Consider the following 23720-nt stretch of genomic DNA (forward strand, 5'->3'; position numbering starts at 1 on the left):
CCTTATTTTATGTGATCATCTTTTAATTTTAATTTAATTTTATTTATTTAATATAGTTACATTATTAAGTACAACATAATACAGTTTCTAAACATTTATACATATGGCAAACTTATAGTTTTAGATTCGCTGTGGCTCTCCAAAAAAGAGACTGAGCTCTTGTGCTTGGAGAGGGACTTATACTCAAGGTTTGATGTTTTATATAATTAACGGTATAATGGTATTTTATATTTTTTTAACGATATATATGTAAAGGGCATTAACTTTTTTCTTAAGAATTTTTATATCTTCTATTTTTTTAAAAATTTAATATAAAGATGAAGAAATATATCGCTAACTCCTTTCAAGAATATTCATTTCATAAATCAAAAATCGTCAATTTTCAGTTGTACATGTTTTCGGAATGCCCAGAAAATGTACTATATCCTAGCAAAAGCGGCATATTTTTAAGTTAATATTTACCCGCTACAGGGCAGAGAGTGTTGTTTTTGCATTTTGAAGAAAAGGTATTGTTTAATTGTTTTTTCAAATAACTAAATATTTTTCAAATGGAGAAAAAACCTTCAGCTTTTACCTAAAAAGATCTGTTGCACAGTAGAAAGTTCAATAAGTGGCTTCATATTTATTTTTAATATAATGTATTATAATATTTAATATTAAAAACGCTCTCCTGAAAAATCAAGTATTTTGATTTATGAGTGAGCGATATGGAAGTCTGGGTATAAACAGGGCCTTATTTTAAGTGATCATTTTATACCAGTAGTTCTTAAAATGAGCGATAACGCCCCTTGTGGGTGTTCAAGCGTTCTTAGTTTGCTTAATTTATTTTAATATTCAAAATAAATTAAAATTGATTTAAAAGTGAATATTTAAAAAAATACTTCTTTGAATATTCAAATATATGGTAAGAAGTGGTTTATAATCTGTTGCTAGCATTTAAGGAAAAAGTTTTAAGAAGCTTATAATCTTAAGAAATCTTAAGGAAAAACAAATTTTAAGTTTGATCATACTGGAGGTCCCGGGCTCGATTCCCAGGGGGCGGTCAAATAAATATGAGTGATTTTTTCACTGTAATATTCATTCAATATGACCCTGAACTGGTATCTGAAGCAGAGGGCTGATCACCTTTCCTTAATATGTTAATGATCAAGATAACACTGCGTTTATATGATGCAGTGCCCTATGCACCATAGGGTGCGGATAAGGGTTTGACTGAATGAGTATTATACTGTGGCAACCCACAACATAATCGAACGAACGAGCATAATCGAACACGCAAACAAGAAATGCAGAACGAAGTCGAGCTCGGGCCGAATAAAAACCAGGGCGTCACATTCCGCGACACGCCCTTCTCCAACTGCGCTTACATTAGAATCACGCGATTATTCTTAAATATTTCTTGACTGTCATTTTCTAGAACTGAATAAATCTGTGTTAAAAGTAATCCGCTCTCATCTTGCTCCCCTTCTGTTAATTTAAGTAGGTGTTCAACTAGAACCCACAATACATAACCCATATTCGTCACTGACAAATGATTTTCCCATAGATGCAGCAATATAAATGCAAGGACTATGTCATCTCACTTTTTTTACTGTCGAAATTAAAATAAAACAAGTGCGCACGACACTTATGAGTTTAGTCGAGGTGAAAAAATGTAGTAATAATTATTAAATAAATTATTTGCTTTTCACAGATACCAGATACGAGTGAGTGTATACAGTAGGGAGTCATCACATCGAGAACACTTAAAAATTTTTTTTTTCTTCTCTTCTCCATCTTGTTGTAGGCCTTGTGGCCTGTTTTCAAGAGGGATTAGCCTCCTGGGATCAATTCCCAACTATCGACCCATCTATTTGGCGGTCTGCCATGGGGTAGGCCGTACAGTGTGGAGAGTCTGGATGGTTCCATTCTCCTCACATGCGCATACCATTGTCTCCTTCGTTGCCTTCCCCACCTAACGACATCTTCGATCTCGCATATTTCCCTGATCCTGGCATTTTTTTATTCTATCTCGAAGACTTTTGTCTGATATGCTTCTTAGAGTCTTCATTTCTGTCACTATAAGCGCGCTTTTTGTAGCAACGGCGTCTTCTCTATTTTCGATTCCATACGTCACGATGGGTTGGACATAATATTTTTTTAAATCTTGAAATTAGTTTTTTTTTAAATTTTATTATTTTAACCTGACCAATTTCAAGTGTTTTAAATATTGAATCATGCCAAGTTTTATTTATGCAATCGGTGATAAAGATAACACTGCATCGATATTAGACAGCCCTAAATTCACTATTGGCTGACACATCGATCAAAAATTATCTGAATGACAAAATTTCTTCGATTTGATTGTTGTAACATATTTTAAATAAATATATAATAAAACCCCTAACCGCACCCCAATGGTGCATAAGGCACTGCTTCATATGAACACAGTGTTATCTTGATCGTTTTTACATGAAGGAAAGGTGATCAGCCCTCCGCTTCAGGTACCAGTCCAGGGTAAAATTGAATAAATAATACAGTGAAAAAAATCACTTATATTTATTTAACCCCCCCTGGGAATCGAACCCGGGACCTCCAGAATGGTAGTTAAGCGTGATGACCATTACACTACGGAGGCGGACAATAAAAATTTTTTACCTTTAATAAATTTATTTAAGGCGTAAACATTAAAAAAAATAAATTAAAAAGTAAGCAAGAAGACTCTTGTTAAAGATGTATAAGAATCCCGCTTCAGACACATGGAACAGATTGATATCCAGTGTGTTATTGTTCAACATAGCGGTAGCTCTTTCTACAGGCATAACCATCGGCAGGTTAGTCCTGTATATAGTAATGTGGAACAATTTATGCCGACGCTGTCTTAGGTAACTATCGGGAACATACAGACCAATGCACCGGATAATTTCAGGATTATCCATCATACCGCGCAACAATGGATAAAAATGCCTCATCAAATACACATTCCTTCTAGTCTCTAAACTATTGTAGCCAAGCATACCCTGGAGAAACTCGGTCGATTAGAGCCAAGGATAATAGCCGTACTCTCTCATGACAATCGATGATCAAGATAACACTGTATCGATACGCGTCAGTGCCCTATGCGCCATTGGCTGATACATCGTTCAAAACAACAGCAGCATTAAATCATTATACGTACGTAGGTAAAAAAAAACTTTAATGAAGTTCCGGAAAACTTAAAATCTATAAAAAAAAATCAAAACTTTTTATGTTTTTTTAAATTTAAACTCCGTGGTGTAATGGTCAGCGTGTTTAGCTACCGTACTGGAGGTTCCGGGCTCGATTCCCAGGGGGTGTGAAAATAAGTATTTGTGATTTTACACTGTAATATTTATTTAATATTACCCTGGACTGGTTCCTGAAGCGCAAGAGTGATCACCTTGCCTTCATGTAAGTAATGATCAAGATAACACTGCGTCAATTCGATGCAGTGCCCTATGCACCATTGGGTGCGGATAAGGGTTAAAATAATAAATATATACTAAATTTTAAAAAACATATTAAACTCACCCTAACCTAAACTCCATACCGAGGAATATATTTTATTAATTCATTTAATTTACTTTGCTTTAATTTGCTTTGTTTGTAAAAATAATAATAATTGTAAAACGAACACCCTCCCTAAACACAAGTTTCTACTTCATTAGAGAGGTAGAAACGTTATGTTTTCAATATTTTGTATATTTACCAAGTATTTTGCATATTTAAATACGTATTTCGAAAAAAAAAATTTTTCAATAAAAAGATAAAATTATCTGAATGACAAAACTAATTCGATTTAATTTTTGTTCCAATCGCGATGACCAGTCACTGTGCACTCGAATATTCAACATGACGAATATTTTTTGCTACATTGTAATTCAAGTTTGACTTTAATATTTGGTTTGGATCATGTCACCAGGACGTGTCGTGTTAAGACGAGACAGAGTCCAGGTTTTTTTTCCCGAGAAATAATGTTAAAATATTTGGAAAAATACAAACGATATTTACAAGCCAAATGTTTATTCGTGTCAATATTAAAAATTAAGTACACACGTACGTACGAATTTTCAGAGGAAACAAATTATGTTTATTTTCAACAAAAAAAAACTATGATTATATGTTACATATGAATATTTACATATTTTTTAATCAATTCTTTTACATAGGCTTATAAAATATACGTCGTATTTAAAGAGACACAAAGAACGTCTGCGGACAAAGAAAAAATAATTTTAGTTATAAGTACATATCGTAGTCGTACAGGAGAAAGTGACCAACTAACATAACGTAAAATGTTCAGGAGGGCCATTTAAGTCACTTTTGCTTGGCAAGAAAATAAAGATCAATGCAGTTAGTCATTTTTAACAAGTCAATATATTATACTCTCAAGTTTAAAATCCTTTGGGATTTTTTTCAGGACAATATTAAGCTAGTAAGACAATATTAATGATTACGTTTTTGTAAAAAAAATGCACTTGGTCACTTTCTCCTGTATGACCACGATTATGTATAATAGATGTTTCAGTTTCAACTTGAGATTAAACAATTATCGTTTTCATCTCTGTGATGACTGATTGATGTTTGATCCTTTCAAGGTCTATAAAGTACAAACTCTACCACCGTTAAAATGTAAAGTGCGTTCTTAATTGTTTGCAAAGTACTAGTTCAAATAATAAGCCCAAAATTGTCTTAAATTGCCTATAAGGGAGCTATGCAATTTGCCTATATTAAGGCGTTGCAGTAATATCTTGAAGGAATTCGACCCAACCTTTGCAAATCAGTAATCTTTCATAAGAATTACGTTATATTTATTTTTCAATTGCAGATAATCACAAATAAAAAAAATGGAGACACATCAACGGATATTATAAAATATTTTCAAAAATCGTTAAAAAAATTACATCCGTATGTCATTCGTTACGTGGGAAATGCAACGAAGATGACAATGGTATGCGCGTGTGAGGAGAATGGAACCATCCAGACTCCCCCACATTGCATTGCGCACCCAACTCCAAGCCAGATGACTCCCGGGCAGACCACTAAAGAGATGAATTGACAGCTGGGACTTGAGATATAAGTATTTTCACCCTTAAATAGTTTGAGATTTGCTGTTTTTTATATAAATGGTTTCTACTTTTGGGACTTTGAATATTGAAAAGGATAAACCTACTGGATAGGTTTTTTTTCTTTTTAAAATGACTTTAATTATTGTTCTCTGAACTGTTTTCATAGAAATCAAGCTTGTTGTAGTCCCTCCTCCCCTATCAAACAATGCCAAACTATATTCATATCTATAAATAATTAAAAAAAAAAAAATATGCAGATCTTTAAATTTAAATTTTTAAACAAAAAATTACCCATTTAAAAAGATAGTGTTAAACAAAAATTTTCATGAACATATTACTAGAAATAAGGATAAAATAAGACTGCAATTGTTGAAAAAAACAGAGTCACAATTTTTTTAATATATAAGGGTTTGTATGAAGAATGTATGAAGAATGGAAAGAGTCTGAAAGAATTTGAAAATAAATGTTTTGTTTACTGTAAGAAGATGTAAATATATATGATGTAAATTAAGTGTAAATAATAGTTTATATTAATATAAGCTAACTAAAGAAATTAAAAAAAAATTAAAAACATTGTAGTAGGTATGTCAAAAAATAAAACTGATTTATTAATATTCGACTTTTGAATTCATAATTTTTTATTCTTCTCATTCAAGTCACTTCCTGGTTAAAATAATTAGGCAAATCAAGTGTAATGTACTCACCAAAAGTGGTATATTTGGGACCACTAGTTTCTCATCCTTATCGACTGACATCTCTGGGATGAACTCCAGAATTTTCTTGTGCTGGAAAGTGACGGTTCCATTGTCGTGGAACTTGATGTTGACTTTTTCCATTTCTTCTCTGTATAGAAAAAAAAACAAAAATTCAAGTTATTATAAACGTAGGAGACAAATTCATTATTATTCAAACCCTTATCCGCACCCCAGTGGTGCATAGAGCACTGCATATAAACGCAGTGTTATCTTGATCGTTAAGACATGAAGGAAAGGTGATCAGCCCTCTGCTTCAGGTATCAGTCCAGGGTAATATTGAATAAATATTAGAGTGAAAAAAAAATCACTCATATTTATTTGACCCCCCCTGGGAATCGAACCTGGGACCTCCAGAATGGTAGCCGAGCATGCTGACCATTACATTATGGAGGCGGACAATCATTTATATAAAGCTTGAAAAAAAAAATCCTAAAACGCGCTTAGAGTGTCAGAAATTATGACTCTAAGAAGCATATCAGACAAGAGTCTTCGAGATAGAATAAGAAACGCCAGGATCAGGGAAATATGCGAGATCGAAGATGTCGTTAGGTGGGGAAGGCAACGAAGGAGACAATGGTATGCGCGTGTAAGGGGAATGGAACCGTCCAGACTTCCCCACACGGAAACCCCATAGTATAAGACTTCCGGGGATACCACCAAAGAGATGGGTCGATAGCTGGGAATAGACATCGCAGGAGGCTAATCCGTCTTTAAAACAGGCTACAAGGCCTACAACAAGATAAAGAACAGAAGAAGAAGAAAATTTTTAATTGTACAACGTCAAATTCTAAAAATATGAGATTGCATAATCATTTAGTAACATAAAAAAATCGATTCAGTAGCTACTTATTCAAGGTATGATCTTTGTGCACAGAAAAATCAGCATACATATACGTACACAATACATGAAAAAAATCGACTTATTTGCGACATAAAATCTTCATTTAAATATTGATATATAACACAAAGCAGACATAAAATAAACTGTGCTTAAAACATGATTGTATTGAGAATATTGCAGAAAATAACGGTATTAATGCCGTATTAGTCTCTTAGTAATATAACATTCATTGAGGACTCTATTTTATAAGGTTGAATTGAATGAATTAGGAGCATTATTTTCAGTAAAAATCATAGGATGAAAAACAGTGCCTACTATACCTTACTCGCATGCTTTGTAGGAACCTAAACAATGCCTAATATACCTTACATACATGCCATACAGGAATAAAAACAGTGTTTTCCCTACCTTACTCGCGTGCCATAAAGAAACACAAACAGCACCAGCTTGCGTGCCATATGAGAACCAAACAGTGCCTAGCCTACCTTACTAGCGTGCCATATTGGACCATGAACAGTGCCTAGCCTATCTTACTAGCGTGCCATAGAGTACCACAAACAGTGCCTAGCCTACCTTACTTGGTGCCAATATAATAACTCGAATAGTGCCTATTCTACCTTAATTGCGTGCTATATTGGAACACAAACAGTTTCAACTCTACCTTACAATAAAGTACCTACCTTACCTAATCTCTGCTACTTCCATTCCTCAATTTGTCCTAAAAACTTCCAGATTTTAAAGTTCAAGTGTGAAACGCAATACAAACTATTTACTGAAACTTACACGAATAAATATAATCCGTTTTTCTTGAATCTTGGCAGATACTTTGTGGCACGTTTTATAAACTTTATAAACAAAACAACTTTGTTTTTAACTACTTTTTTATTGGTACATTTCTTCTTCAATTGGTTTCGACAAGAACCTTTTCATCATCAGGTTACATCAGTACATCTACATGACAATCCTCTTAAAACTGGTTGGAGAAAATGTATTAACCAAAAAAGTGGTTACTTACTAACGTAATAATTCAAATTTACATTTTCTTATCTTAGTCCTTAGTACAAAACATAAATCAATATTCAATAGTCTCAGAAACTTATTTTCTTCATTATTTAAAAAAAAACTAAAAAAATATGATAATATCAAGATTCAATAGCTGTAAAATTAACTGTTCCAATCTTACTAAGATCTTTTTCAAATATAGTAAGTATGTAGGTATGTACTCATTTTATATGTTAATTTTCATACGTCTTTCGACGTGTATGCGTCATTATCTAGTATCCTCTTAATAATAATTATTTTACGCGTATATTTTTATTAATACCAAAGTATAATACTTACTTTTTACATCACTTTTCTTTAAATTTTATCCATAATTTTATTTTATTTTAAAATATATTTTGATTCGTGTTATTCCTTTATATTATATATTGGCGATAATGTATTAAAATAACTGAAAAGAAATAAAAACACACTGCTAGACATTTTGAGACTAAGTTACTAACTGACGACTAGGCAGAGATAATAAATCGCCACACCAATCTGTCTTTGCAAACAATCTTGCCTCTTCCATATTCGTGCTTCTTCTTCTAACCCTTATCCACACCCCAATGATGCATAGGGCACTGCATCGTCTAGAAGCAGTGTTATCTTGATCGTTAAATACACGAAGGAAGGGTGATCAGCCTTCCGCTTCAGGTACCAGTCCAAGGTTATATTAAATAAATATTAGACCGAAAAATCACTAAAATTAATTTTTACCCTCTTAGAAATTGAACCCGGGACCTCCAGCATGGTAGCCTAGCGCGCTAATTACTACACTATGGAGGCGGACATATTCATGCATCCCCTTATAATTTCTACGTCCAATACATTACCATAAAAGCATTATCGATAAAATTAAGAAAGGTGTGTTGAGATGGTTTGGACATGTAGAACGAATGAGTGAGGAAAGAACGGTAAAACAATTTTATGAGGCGAATGTTAGCGGGAAAAGAAGCAGAGGAAGACCGAGAAAAACATGGCACGATCAGGTATGCCAAATACTTGAAAGTGGTCAGGTTAGGAGTCGTAACAATCGGCGGGTATGTATGAGGAGATGCATGAACGTGGAAGACGCGAAGAATGTTTGCAAGGACAGAGTGGTGTGGCGCTCTATTCTCTCTCCCTCCCCAGCGGGGAAGCGGCGTGATGGTTAGTTAGTTAGTTAGTTAATACATTACCAAAATAAAATCTCATAGGCTATTTTATGTAAATATGATTTATTTATAAAAGAATTTATAGCATACTCAGCTTATAAATCTTTAAATGATATGGAATGTGTATAACAAATAATAAATGACTAAGGGCGATCTCTTAAAACAATAGATTCAATACAATACAATAGACACAATGGATATTAAATTAATCTAAATTTGTCACAAAGTTCATTTATACACCAATAGATGTCTCTAGTGAAGTTCAGTGATTCAAGAACAATGTTTCAAAATTGGTTCATATTTATAGAACTTCTAAGAATTTGAGTAGTGTGGTTGTCAATAATGGACAGAATTGTTGAATGTTACACGTGTGTAAAGTGATCACTTAAACCAGCCCATAAATGCCCAGACTTCCATATTCTTCTTCATCTTTGATGAGGAGATCTTTTTTAAAGTTCAAAAATATAATAAAATGCATTAAAAATTAATATCGAGCCACTTATTGAACGTTTTACTGTGCAACAGATCTTTTTAGGTAAAACCTGAATGTTTTTACTCCATTTAAAAAATAATAACCATATTAAAAAATAAATAAACAATGTCTTTTCTTCAAAATGCAAAAACAACATTTTCTGCCCTGTAGCGGGTAAATATAATATTAAGTTAAAAATATTATCAGGGCTGTCCAAAAAATTGTTAACAATTTTATGTAATGGTACCAAATCAGTAATTTCCCTTCTATCACTAAGATTTATTAATTCTGTCTAATATTGAAATGTTTCCCTTCTCTCTTTAAAATGGTCACGGATGCGTTTTGATGAAACGAATCGATCAAGACTGCAATCATATGTGGACACTTCTTACACACATCGCACTATGCTCGCTCGACAAATCATTTTAGTGCAAGATCCCTGATGTGGGTCAAGTTGAAATGGAAGATTATGCCCTCGCATACATTAAACGAAACTGCCAACACTTGTGTCAAGGTGTTGTAGATTTTAATCTGCCGTATTATCTTGCGAGTAATATAAACCAATGTCGTTTAATTGGATACATGCACTTTTTACATCGTAATAATATGACGCAATCAGTTATGCGAGAGCTAAAATTGAGGAGAAAAATCAACAGAATGTGTGAAAGAAGGCATGAATTGACAAAAATTGATGAGGCAATAAGGCATACAGTTCTATCAGGTTTCGTGGTGTCTTATTTAGAAAATATGACAAGACGAATAACCACACTACTAAGATTTTTGGACGCACTCGAAAACGAAGTCACACCCTTGTAGGACCTCTACTGGACTCCGAGAAGGTGAAGCTCCTACCACCAAGACAGGTCGTGAGTTCATGACTCATGTAGGTCTAAGCAGAGAGCTGTAAAACACAGGGAAGTCACAATAGACCTGACATGGTCGCGGTGACATAAGGGATGCAAGATCCCTTGACCCCCAAGGGAAAAAAAAAACACTTTTGGAAGTTCTATAAATATGAACCAATTTTGAAACATTGTTCTTGAATCACTAGAACTTCACTAGAGACATCTATTGGTGAGATGAAGAGAATATTTTTATTGAGAAGAAACTGTTTTATTAGTATGTGAGGTCCGAATTCCGTGTGTGTGATTATAATCCAAGTAATGGATTATAATCACACAATCACGCACATCATTCTTCGGTAATTCCTTCTCTGTCCAAGCGGCCAGACTATGTAATGAATTAACCTCTCCGCGTAAAAAATGCACCTTCTGTAATAACTTTTACAAAACTTCGGAGACATTACTATTTATCATTAGAATCCTAACTGTCCATCAATCCTACTGCCTTAGTTTTTCCCTCTACCTCCTCCCTTAAACTCCCTTTTTCCTTTGCCTTCCTTATTATCATATTTTATAATTTATATTTTTTTAATATGTTTATTTGTAATTTATGTTTTTTTATAAATGTTCAAGTACTATCTACTCTCTGATTGCAAACAGCTATATACGGTATCAACCGTTTTAATAAATATCAATAGTCTGTTTTTGATTGGTTGGAAGATATTCCTTTTTAGCAATAAGCCCGCAAATGTACTGTTTTATTTTCTATACATGAAGTTTAAATAATTAGTAAATATAATACGGAAACTGGATTCAGAAGACTGTGATTGATAATTACAAGATTTTATCTAATTCCAAGTTCCCAGATGTGGACACTGTGTGTTTCAAGTTCAGCCATGTCCAATTACAAGCCTGCACACTCAATTATTCCGAGTCCAGATCAATATTTACCCTACATTGTGAGCACAATGCAATTTTAATTACACTTATTAAACCAGTAATGTTTTATATAAATTGCGACTAGTGGCACGGTTTATTAAAACTTGCCCTTTCCCAAGGTTACTAGTTCAATTTGCACTGTGACGCGTTACTTGTGACCCAGATTTTCAAAGTAGGACAAATAGAAAATAAAACTAATCATATTTAAATTATTTTAGAAAAATTATAAGATATAAAAAAATATTATAAAGATATATAAAAACAAAATTTTAGATGTATCCAAATACAACTTTTCAAATATGGATTATCTCTGATTCGGCGTAATTTTCATATTATTTTTTGACATCTCAACATACCATATACTTTTTTAAAATTTTATTTGTGTTAACAACAGCAACATATGTAAAACAAAACAATTAAAAGATATAGGTACATCAAACAAGCCAATTATAGTTAACCACAGAAATATAAAGATTAGTACAAAATATTTAGTGTAGATCTAGCAAATGAATGAACGTGTGTGTGTGTGTGTGTGTGTGTGTGTGTGTGTGTGTGTGTGTGTGTGTGTGTGTGTGTGTGTGTGTGTGATGTTGATTCTAGTAGGGACATACATACAAAGCAGAGAAGCATAGTTTTTAAAGATCCTGAGAGGACAATATGCTCATCATTCGACTTTTCAACACAGATTTTCCGCAATTGAAAATGTCAACTTGCCTAAAACATGGGTTGTACTCACTAGCCATTTGAAACATAGGTAAACTTCGAGCATAATTAGTTGGAAGGACATGTACTCTGAATAAAGATAGTGACGTGTGACGGGTACGGTAGCCGGGTACATTATTCATCTATGTATGTGAAGATGTCAAAAATTAATATGGAATATAACGTCTTTAATTGGAGATAATCCAGATTTAAGTTTTTGGACACACTCAAAATGTTATTTAAACTTATATTATAGTAGTTACATTTTAACATTATGTTTTTGACATCTCAACATAGGTGTAGAAGAATATGGACGTCTGGGCATTAACGGGGCTTACGCCATAAAATATATTGTTCAAATTCTGACACACTCAAAATGTTGTAAATAAATTAACTGGTCGAATTATAAGCTAAAAATAAAAATTAAATGTGAGGATATTTTCTGGCGTTTCTCATGTATTTTATTATAATCCAAGATTCAGACCTCACACACAAATACATATAGGGTTTCTGATAAAAACAAAAACCTAATTTCATCTCACCATAGATGTCTCTAGTAAAATTCTAGTAAATTCAAGCACAATGTTTCGAATATCAACAAAATATATATAAGTTCAAGAATTTGAGGAGTGTGGTTGTCAATCGTGAATAAAATTGCTAAATGTTACACGTACGTAAAGTGATCACTTAAACTAGCCCATGACGGACGTAACCCCGTATGTATATCGTAGTCGTACAGGAGAAAGTGACCAAGTGCATTTTTTACAAAAACGTGATTATCAACTATTTGATATCTTACTAGCTTAATATTGCCCTGAAAAAATCCCAAAGGATTTTAAACTTGGTATAATATATTGACTTGTCAAAAACGACTAACTGCATTGATGTTTATTTTCTTGCCAAGCAAAAGTGAACTTAAATGGCCCTCCCGAACATTTTACGTTTTGTTAGTTGGTCACTCTCTCCTGTACGACTACGATATATAGAACTTCCAAGAATTTGAGTAGTGTGGTTGTTTATAATGGGTACAATTGATGAATGTTACACGTGCGTAAAGTGATCAATTAAACCAGCCTGTGGCGGTCGTCAGCCACGTAAATGCCCAGACTTACATATTTTTCTTCATCTTTGATGAGATGTCAAAAAATAATATGAAATTTAAAGTATTTTAGATAAACGGTGTGTTTTTAGAGGTATGAAAATTGAAATTTCCCGCAATCAATTGATGGTGGCACCCTCCGTGTGGCATGTTTTTTTACGTTTTGTTAGTTGGTCACTTTTTATACACAAAATAGAAAATCGATCATAATCAAATATACACAATATTTTTCAGAATTTAATGATTTTGAACGGAACGGAAGCTATAAATTGACATTTATTTTTTAATTACTTGCAATCGTCGAGAATGCAGTAATTATGATTTCTAGATACTGCTAACAGACGTAAAATACCATTTAAGGAGATATTCCATTGTAAACAAGTCATTTAACCCTTTGACTGATCAGTTTTAAAAAACATTTTATTAAAAAAAAGCAAGTTTTTTTAAATTTCAAATATTGTAAATCATATAAAGGTATTTTGACACCTTCACATAGATAAAATAGAAATATGTAAGTCTGTATATTTACAGGGCTTACGACCATTATAGGCTTGGTTAAGTGATCACTTTACACACGAGCAAAATTCATTCATTCTACCCATGATTGACAACCACACGACGTCAATTTTTGAAATTTCTAGATAGATTGATTAAACTCGTAACATAGTATGTGCAAGTTCACAACAGCCATCTATGTTGGGATGAGGAAAGCTTTTTATTAAACAGAGACCCTTTTTTCCAGATTTTTTTTTTTTATGTAGCTTATAATTTAATCAGTTTTCTATTTTACAGTCATCAATTGGTGAGCTAAAAGATGTCTCTCGTGAAATTCTAGCGATTCAAGCACTATGTTTCGAAATTGAACCATATGTATATAGAAGTTTGAAGAATTTGAGCAGTGTGCATGTTCATCATGGGTAGAATTGGTGAATGTTATAAGTGTGTAAATTGAACACTTAAACCAACCTATGACGGTCGTAAGCCCCGTAAATGCCCAGACTTCCATATTCTGCTTCATCTTCTTTTTCAATATTAAAAATAACTACTATTTGGAGATAATACAGATTTCGGACACACTTAAAATGTTGTATTTCATTATGTAGTATATTAAATATAGATTTTGTTTCTTGTAGCTAAAAAAATATTTTTATCTGTATTGGGAAAATGAAGGATAATCTAATGTGGGCCAGTCAGGAACTTGTCAGCATTTGATCATTGCTGGAAGGAAACTACGTTGCACTCCTCAGGAGAAGCCGGACTGCTAACTGTCGTCAACAGGCCTTCCGTTCCACTAGAAGATGGGGTAAATCTATTTGAGCTTTTTCTTCGTACCAAATCAGCAAAGACCCATTTTTTGCCGGTATGTGATGAGAACAAATTAGGCAAAGGGTCAACTAAGAGCTGTTAATCGCCAATACAGGAAATGACTATGGGTTTCTGCAAAACTTGACAACACAAACATGGCGAAATATACATAGAATTATGGTATATGAATTTAGCAGCTCTGGTTATGTAAATTGACATAGAATCTACAATGTGTGGAGTTTTATTACATTCTTAATTAAACAGCAGTTTCCTGTTTTCAGTACACACTGCGAATCAACACATGTTTATTTGGAATCGTATGTTTTGAGTCTGAATAGGCATATTTTTCACGAAAATTTTGGTATGCGTAAATCATACACAAATCTCTGTCTCTGCTTAGGAGTTATTTCTACATTTTGACATCTCATATAAGATGAAGATGAATATAAAAATATGGCATCTACGGGGCTTACGACCTTGTAAAGCAGTGTTCCGCAAACTTTTTTTATTCAAGGTACACCTACCAAATTAAGAAATTGCAGGGATGCATATTTACCATATTACGGTAACATATTTAACATTTTATGTTTAATGCGAAATGTGAGCCCACTTAACTGAGTACAGGCAATCAAAATTTGAAGCAATTGTGTTATTTTCACAAAACTACCCTTTTTTAAGCGGCACACCAACGATACACCAGTGTGCCGCGGCACACACTTTTCGGAACAATGTTTTATGGGATAGTTTAAGTGATCGCTTTATACGCGTGTAACATTCACCATTCTACCCATGATTGACAACCACCCTATTAATTTTTTTAGAACGTGGGTAATGTAGTTTTCAGTCTGTTTTTTTTTTCAGTTATTAACTTCACAAACTTTCTTCTAATTGCAGCAATATCTATCAAAAATTGTCATCACCGCTTATTGCACTTTTTACTGTACAACAGAGCGTTTTGGGTTAAACCTGAATGGCTTTTCTCCATTCGAAAAATAATAAGTATATTTAAAAAAAATAATAAAACAATACATTTTCTTTAAAATGTAAAAACAACACTTACTGCCCTGTAGCGGGTAAATATTAAGTAAAAAATATGCCTCTTTTGCTGGGATATAGTACATTTTCTAGGCATTCCGAAAACACGCACAACTGAAAATTTACGATTTTTTCATTTATGACGTTCTTGAAAGGAGTGAGCGATATGTTAGACATCAATTCATCAATTACTTAAGCTTGTTTTGATTTAATGACTTTGTGGAATGTGAATTAAACAGTTTTGCAAGAGAAGGTCTATCAGGAAGCCTAGATGCTTCTGTGTCAGATCTGGGAATGCGGTGGGACAGCCTTTAATATACAGATGTGTTGAAAATTAATCTTACCTGTAGACGAAAGGACCGACCTCCGTCAGGTTGGGTTTGGCCCGGTGCTGCAGGAACTCTTGGGGGTTGGTGATGTTGAAAATGAACACCTTAGTCAGCCGGACCACTCCGGGCTTCTGCCAGTAGAGGAAACTGAGAGATCCGTTCGTCAGTTTTAAATTCTGCAAAAAAAATATCTAAATTAAGCCTCAATCTAAATTTATTTAAAAATTAATTAACTCTTGTATACTACTACTACTACTACCATCACGCCGTTTCCCCGCAGAGATAGGCAGAGAGGATGGAACACCACACTCTTCTGTCCTGACATACACTCCTCGCCTCCTTCACATCCATACATCTAGTCATACATGCCCTCCGATTACGCAGACTTTTGTATAATACCACTTAATGAGTTTTACTTCATTACACACGACTATTTTCGAAAACAAACAGCCGTTTTCATCTACAGGTGAATAGTATAACCAACGAGCAAAAAATATTTGCCAATTCAACTATTTTCATCTCACCAATAGACGTCTCTAGTGAAGTTCTATTGATTCAAGAACAACGTCTCGAAATTGGTTCATACCATTACATGTCCATAACACCACGGAGAAGGACACTGAAAATACGTCACGAAGTCGTAGTGATGTCAGTGACCTTACCCCCAACCTAACCCTTTCTGACCCCAAACTAGAATAAGAAAACGAAGATATGTATTATAATAATATCATTATGAAACCTGTGAATACCCAAAAATGTCAGACTTAAATTATTTTGCATAACGTTCATTCACAATGGGTACCAGGTACCTACCTAAACATTGATTTAAACCAGAATTAAAAAAAGAACACAAGTATATACAAGGTACATCATGCTTCATAAAAAAGGATATTTAAAAAAATGCATTATTCGCAGACCGCTACTAAATTTTCAATAAACACAGGTAATTTATTATTAGATTAAAACCAATATTTTTAGCTTTTCCACTTTTTTATTTGACCAGCGACCGGGTTTCGTCGTTACCGACATCATCAGACTGGTATCGGTTGATGTCGGTAACGACGAAACCCGGTCGCTGGTCAAATAAAAAAGTGGAAAAGCTAAAAATATTGGTTTTAATCTAATAATAAATTAAAAATGCAATTCCATCACGAAGTGTCAGTGGATAATATAAATCTATTAAACACAGGTAACATTAAACGTAATTATTTTTTTACTTAAAACATTATTTTTGTATCGAAAAAAATACGTTCTTCATTGAAACAAATACATCGTTTTGAAAAGCGTAAAATTATTGATTGATAAGAAGTTAAAAAAACATGAAAATATATATTTGAAAATATGAAGAAAAAAATAAAAAAATATATTGTTTAAAACGGTTACAAAAGTTTTTTTTTTATAAAATTTTAATTCATTTTCTAGGCGTTTCTACATACTTTTAGAATGTAAAAATTAATAACGCAGTTCTCTCCAATAAAGAGACTAAACTCTTGTGCTTGGAGAGGGACTAACAGTTATTATTTATTGTTTATGTTTGTTGCTATTATAATTTATTTTAATTTTATTCTAATAAAATATATTCTGATATACATATATTGTAAAAATAATTGGGGGTGGAGAAACGTCTGGCTTCTCGCGCAGCCGGTCGCTTTCTGAATCGTGAGTTTGCGAGAACCCCCTAAATTAAAATGAAAATAACAAATGATTATTTTCAGTTGTATTTTGCATAATTGAAATTCTGTCCGCCTCCGTAGTGTAATGGTCAGCACGCTCGGCTACCGTTCGGGAGGTTTCGGGTTGGATTCCCAGGGGGGGTCAAATAAAAATAATAAATTTTCTCACTCTAACATTTATTCAATATTACCCTGGACTGGTACCTGAAGCGGAGGGCTGATCACCTTTCCTTTGTATGTTAACGATCAAGATAGCACTGTGTTCATATAATGCAGTGCCCTATGCACCATTGGGGTGCGGATAAGGGTTTTATTATTATTATTATTAAAATACTGTAATACAAATTAATAAGTAAACTATTTATTGACATCTCATCAAAGATGAAGTAGTATATGGAAGTCTGGGCATTTACGGGGCTGACGACCATCATAGGCTGGTTTAAGCGATCACTTTACACACGTGTAACATTCACCAATTCTACCCATTATTGACAACCACATAACTCAAATTCTGGATTAACTCCTGTAATTGGAGATAATCCAGATTTTGTGAACAAGTATTTGGACCCACTCAAAATGTTGTAAATAAGTAAACTGTTAAAATATAATACGAAGAAGAAATATAGAATTTTTTAAACACCATCTGCATTTTTAAAATGTAAAATAAGTTAAAAAAAATGAAAATACAATATTTTGTAATACATTATAGCATCATTTTTGATATCTCAACATAGACGAAAAAGATTACGGAAGTCTTATGGAAGGCTTATGACCGTCTCAGGCTTGGTAAAGTGATCCCTTCACACACATTTAACATTCAAACAACTACCCATCTTACACTTCCACGTAGGGATGGGCAGAGAAAATACTACATCACACCAATCTGTATTTGCAAACAATCGCCACTTCTTATACTACCATTCGAATATCTAGAAAGCTACGTTTTGCGTTCTTACACGTTTTAATTTTTTTAGTAACATATATTGTAAACATATATTAAATGAACAATTTTAAAGATTTATTTATTGATTTGGCGTTTAATTTGTAGAACTCCATTTTAATTTATGCATTAATTTTAAATCAAACACAGATTTTTTGAGTCTACTAATTTGTATTTTATTAACAAAAACACATAAAAAATTATATTATGACAATTGTTTCGCCTTGTTAGGGCATTATCAAACGAATGTGAAGATCAAATGGACTACGGTCCTTATGTAGCTATACAATTCTAAGTGACAGTTTTAACACGTGCAGCAATAATTTTTGGGAGACAACAGTAGCTAATGGGGGATGTAGGTATGTACCATTATATTTATTTTCTGGGAAAGGAAGAATTTATTGACATGGCCATATTTTAGAGAATTTATATTTTAAAGCTTAATACAATTGTTGGTAATATTATTTTTAAGAATTTATATAAACTTAGTAGACTCAAAAAAATCTGTGCTTGATTTAAAATTAATACATAAATATTAAAGATATTTAAAAAAATCAGAGACCCACCCAGCCACCTTGTGTGTCTTGTCGGTGGAGTTCTTTTGCAAACATTTTTATTGTTTTAATCATTTTAACCTAATATACACACAAAAAAAGATAAAAAAGAGATAATAAATTTCGTAAATTTCTTGTTGTATTAAATATTTAGTTTTTTAATCGAATATAATTGTATGTGTTGATGAATAAATTTGACTACCAGTTTTGGGGTACCGTGCATTGAAAAGGTTTATTTTGAAGGTTTGCATGCAGGTATAAACCTTGAACCCGAAATGCAACATTTGAAAAATGCAGGTTAACGAATTATCAATCGGTTTTTTAACCTGCACTTTCTGCTCAGTAAAATCACACACATTTCAGAACGGGATACACTCGAAGGATCAAAGACCTTATACAATTTAATTTCAAAATTAGTAATATAGTTTATGAACTAAAAATTATGTTTATTAAAGCCGTAATTTCGAGTGTGTCCAAAAACTAGTTCACAAAACTCGGTTTCCTCAATAAGGAAGTTATTTTTTGAATTTTTTGACATCGCTCACTCCTTTTAACAACGTCATATATCAAAAAACTTGATTTTTCAAGAGATCGTTTTTAAGTTTAAAAATATAATACAATGTATTAAAAATAAATATCAAGCCACTTTTTGAACTTTTTACTGTGCAATAGATCTTTTTGGGCAAAACCTGAATGTTTTTTCTCCATTTGAAAAATATTTAATTTATTTAAAAAAAATTAAATAATACTCTTTCTTCAAAATGCAAAAAACAACACATTTCTGCCCTGTGGCGGGTAAATATTAAGTTAAAAATATGCCGCTTTTGCTAAGATATAGTACATTTTCTGGGCATTTAGAAAATATGCACAACTGAAAATTTACGAAATTTGATATATGACGTTCTTGAAAGGAGTGAGTGATATGTCGGAATATGTCATCACCCTGGAATGGTCCCTGAAGAGCAAGATAATTTATTCATTTATTTTATTTGTTTCAGAATTATACAGCTTGTACATTAAAAACATTTAAAAAAATTCATTGACAGGGATAAAAGCAAATTAAATAATTCCACGTTTACATTTTTTATGAATACTGTTAGATAAAAATGAGAAGAGAGGGTGGGTGTGTGTGAGTACATGTGCTTGTGTGCCTTGCAAGTAACGATCAAGATAATGCTGCTTCAATACGATGCAGTGCCCTATGCACCATTGGGTACGGAGAAGAGTTAGAAGAAAAAAAGAAAATGATTTTAGAATCCTCTTAGGAAGATAAACGCTTTTGAAATTAGCTTTTGAAAAGTAAGGAATTAAAGAAAAAATTGAAAAAAATTCAATGTTATTCTAAAAAATACGAAATGTATTTTTAAAAAAAATTTGGCGTGACCCGACGACCGGCTCAACGCGTTGCTGGAAGCTAACTGAGTTTTATTATCTTATCGCAGTGTTATCTCGATCGTTTACACATGAAGGAAAGGTGATCAGCCCTCCGCTTCAGGTACCAGTCCAGGGTAATATTGAATAAATATTACAGTGAAAAAATCACTTATATTTATTTGACCCCCCCTGGGAATCGAACCCGGGACCTCCAGAACGGTAGCCGAGCGTGCTGACCATTACACTACGGAGGCGGACATAGTATGAATACCATTTCAAATGGACGATTTTTTTTTTGAATTACCTAACGTCCAAATGTAACACCGCTTATCATGACCCTACTCAGGCTTCAACTTTTTAAGTTTCATAGCCTATGCCTACTCGTGAGCGGATTTACTCTTATGTTTAAAGTTACTATAATTTACAACATTTTGAGTGTGTCCAAATACTTGTTCACAAAATCTGGATTATCTCCAATTACAGGAGTTATTTTCATATTATTTTTTGACATCTCATCAAAGATGAAGAAGAATATGGAAGTCTGGGCATTTACGGGGCTGACGACCGTCATAGGCTGGTTTAAGTGATCACTTTACACACGTGTAACATTCACCAATTCTACCCATTATTGACAACCACACTACTCAAATTCTTGGAAGTTCTATATATATGAACCAATTTAGAAACCTTGTTCTTGAATCACTAGAACTTCACTACAGACATCTATTGGTGAGATGTAAAGAAGCTTTTTTATTAAGCAGAAACTCTTTTATTAGTATGTGAAATCCGAATCCTGGATTATATTCATATTCATATTCCAGACTTCCATATTCCTCTTCATCTTTGATAAGATGTCAAAAAATAATATTACAATAATTTCATGTAATTCATGAGTGAAAATTTTAGGCAAAAACGCTCGCTTCATATGGTCGATTTTGCAGCGTTCTCGTAATACGGAGAGTTGAACGCTTTCTCAGTATAATGAACTTTGGTGTTCGTGAACTCTTCCAGTCTGGAGTCTGGAGAAGATTACTTCCTTTTGGAGACCCTTTCCACCTTCCTCTGATTTACGAGTGCTGGATGCGCCATCTGTTCCCTTTTATTTGGTTTCTTCAAGCGACAATATACACGAGTGCTCGATTTGGTGTGCATGAGGAAAATTCGTCTCAAATATTGTTAAGCAACTTGATATTCGAAAGATATTTAACCATCATTTCGCGGAAGGAGCAGTATCCTCTTAAGGTACCTTTACAAGCTGTTTGTTTAGTATTGTATTTGAAGAGAAAATAGGGTTTACTTGCGTTTATTTTGACTTTTCTTATCAGTAATTATGACGTGCTTTGTGTTTTTATTGACTTTTTTTAAGACTACTTTTATCATATTTTTAACAGTTTCAAAAAAGCATAACACTGCGTGTTTTTCAGATATTTTAGTCATTTTTAAATAAATATAACTTTTTAGACATTCATATGACCAATTATATATAATTATATATATATATATATATATATATATATATATATATATAAATACAAATCTATTTTAACTTTATATAAAATCGTGCTTTCAATACAAAAAAAACCTTTATAAAAAATATTAAAAATATCATACAATACTTAAATTCACTAAAATTAAATTAATTTCTCATAAAATTATATCAAATCATGGTTATCAACTCCTGCCTTCTTTTATATATAACATAACAATTTGTATAGCCTCTCACCAGTCTGATGATGTCGGTAACGACGAAACCCGGTCGCTGGTCAAATAAAAAAGTGGAAAAGCTAAAAATATTGGTTTTAATCTAATAATAAAATATACATATATATATATATATATATATATATATATATATATATATATATATATATATATATATATATATATATATATATATATATATATATATATATATATATATATATATATATATATATATATATATATATATATATATATATATATATATATATATATATATATATATATATATATATATATATATATATATATATATATATATATATATATATATATATATATATATATATATATATATATATATATATATATATATATATATATATATATATATATATATATATATATATATATATATATGTATTTATTTTGACACATATTTTTTAACATAAATCTCGCATAAGACTTTTTACATTACTAAATTTGTTCTCCTCTATTATCTTAGACTATCTGCCATCTCTCAAATAGTTTTTCAATCCCTTTTTTTTAGAACTTGCTGGTTTGTACTTTAATAAGTTTTCTTTCTCTCTAATACTTATTTCATATTTGTAATCTTGAAGTAGGTACCCATCATTCTGGCTTCAGATAAATCGTCCTTTAAAATCTGACGACCGAGTTACAAAGACGAGAAAACTATGGTTACCTCTGAAAATTATAATGGAGAGAGTTTGGGAAAAAAAATGTGGAAAATATCTTACCTTTAATACTAAATAGTCGACCCAAGGAACTGAGCTCAGTATCACTCCCAGCACAAGGGCAAACACCCCGATCATGATGACGCATAGCCGAGCTGAAAAAAACAAAATAAGAAAATTTAAAATAATGTAACTATGTATTTTTCATTTCAGTTAAGTATATTTACTAAAAACTAACTAACTAACTAACTAACCAACCATCCCGCTGCTTATCCGCAGGGGTAGGCAGAGAGAATAGAACGCCACACCACTGTCTTTGCAAACATTCTTCGCCTCTTCCAGGTTCATGCATCTCCTCATACATACCCGCCGATTATTACGACTCCTAATATGACCACTTTCAAGTATTTGGCATACCTGATCGTGCCACCGTTTTTTTCGGTCTTCCTCTGCTCTTTTTTCCACTTACATTCGCCTCATAAATTTGTTTTACCGTTCTTTCCTCACTCATTCGTTCTACATGTCCAAACCATCTCAACACACCTTTCGTAATTTTATCGATAATGCTTATCTCAGCTTTGCATTCCTTCCTTATTTCACTATTCGCACATCTTTCATACATCGTTTTGTTACATATTTATTATATACGCATATTAACTATTCCAAAAATTCTATTGCTGTTTTAACATAACCTTACATACAGTTTTTAAGACGCACACATCACGCTCATACGACACGTGCCATAATTGATTCTTCAGCATACATTTCTAGTGCTATAGTGTAGTACTACCAGAGACAGCTTTACGATGACATTTAATAAAGAGTTCAGAAGTCAATCAGTGGAAGTAACATTTTTACAATAAATTGAAGTAGAACCTATTGAAAAAATCTTTTAAACCTTTGGACACGTAAATCGACTAAAGATACGCGATTTTTTTTTCTCATTTGGATTCGTAAATCGACAATCGTCCTTGGCTTTTACAAACTATGGACTCAAGTAAAAACATAAAAGCATAAAAGGAAATAATAATATAATAATAAAACCCTTATCCACACCCCAATGGTGCATAGGGCACTGCGTTATATAAACGCAGTGTTATCTTGATCGTTTACACATGAAGGAAAGGTGATCAGCCCTCCGCTTCAGGTACCAGTCCAGGGTAATATTGAATATATGTAACAGTGAAAAAATCACTTTAT

General features: G+C 32.6%; 1 protein-coding gene across 1 annotated transcript in view; it reads right to left on the reverse strand.

Moving 5' to 3' along the window:
* The window catches only part of dsb (scavenger receptor class B member debris buster), a 35313-nt gene extending 12643 nt beyond the window's left edge, over positions 1 to 22670 (reverse strand). Inside the window, exons 1-3 of the mRNA XM_088261436.1 lie at positions 22584 to 22670; positions 15599 to 15759; positions 5771 to 5909 (exon numbers count right to left, since the gene is read on the reverse strand). Coding sequence (XP_088117562.1) covers positions 5771 to 5909; positions 15599 to 15759; positions 22584 to 22658 — 375 coding nt within the window. The 5' untranslated portion in view covers positions 22659 to 22670. The remainder of the gene's footprint in view (positions 1 to 5770; positions 5910 to 15598; positions 15760 to 22583) is intronic.
* Positions 22671 to 23720: the final 1050 nt, after the last annotated feature.

The sequence above is a fragment of the Brachycentrus maculatus genome, unplaced genomic scaffold, assembly GCF_059751285.1.
Source record: "Brachycentrus maculatus isolate JH-2025_06_01 unplaced genomic scaffold, ASM5975128v1 h1tg000155l, whole genome shotgun sequence".
NCBI classification, from domain to species: domain Eukaryota; kingdom Metazoa; phylum Arthropoda; class Insecta; order Trichoptera; family Brachycentridae; genus Brachycentrus; species Brachycentrus maculatus.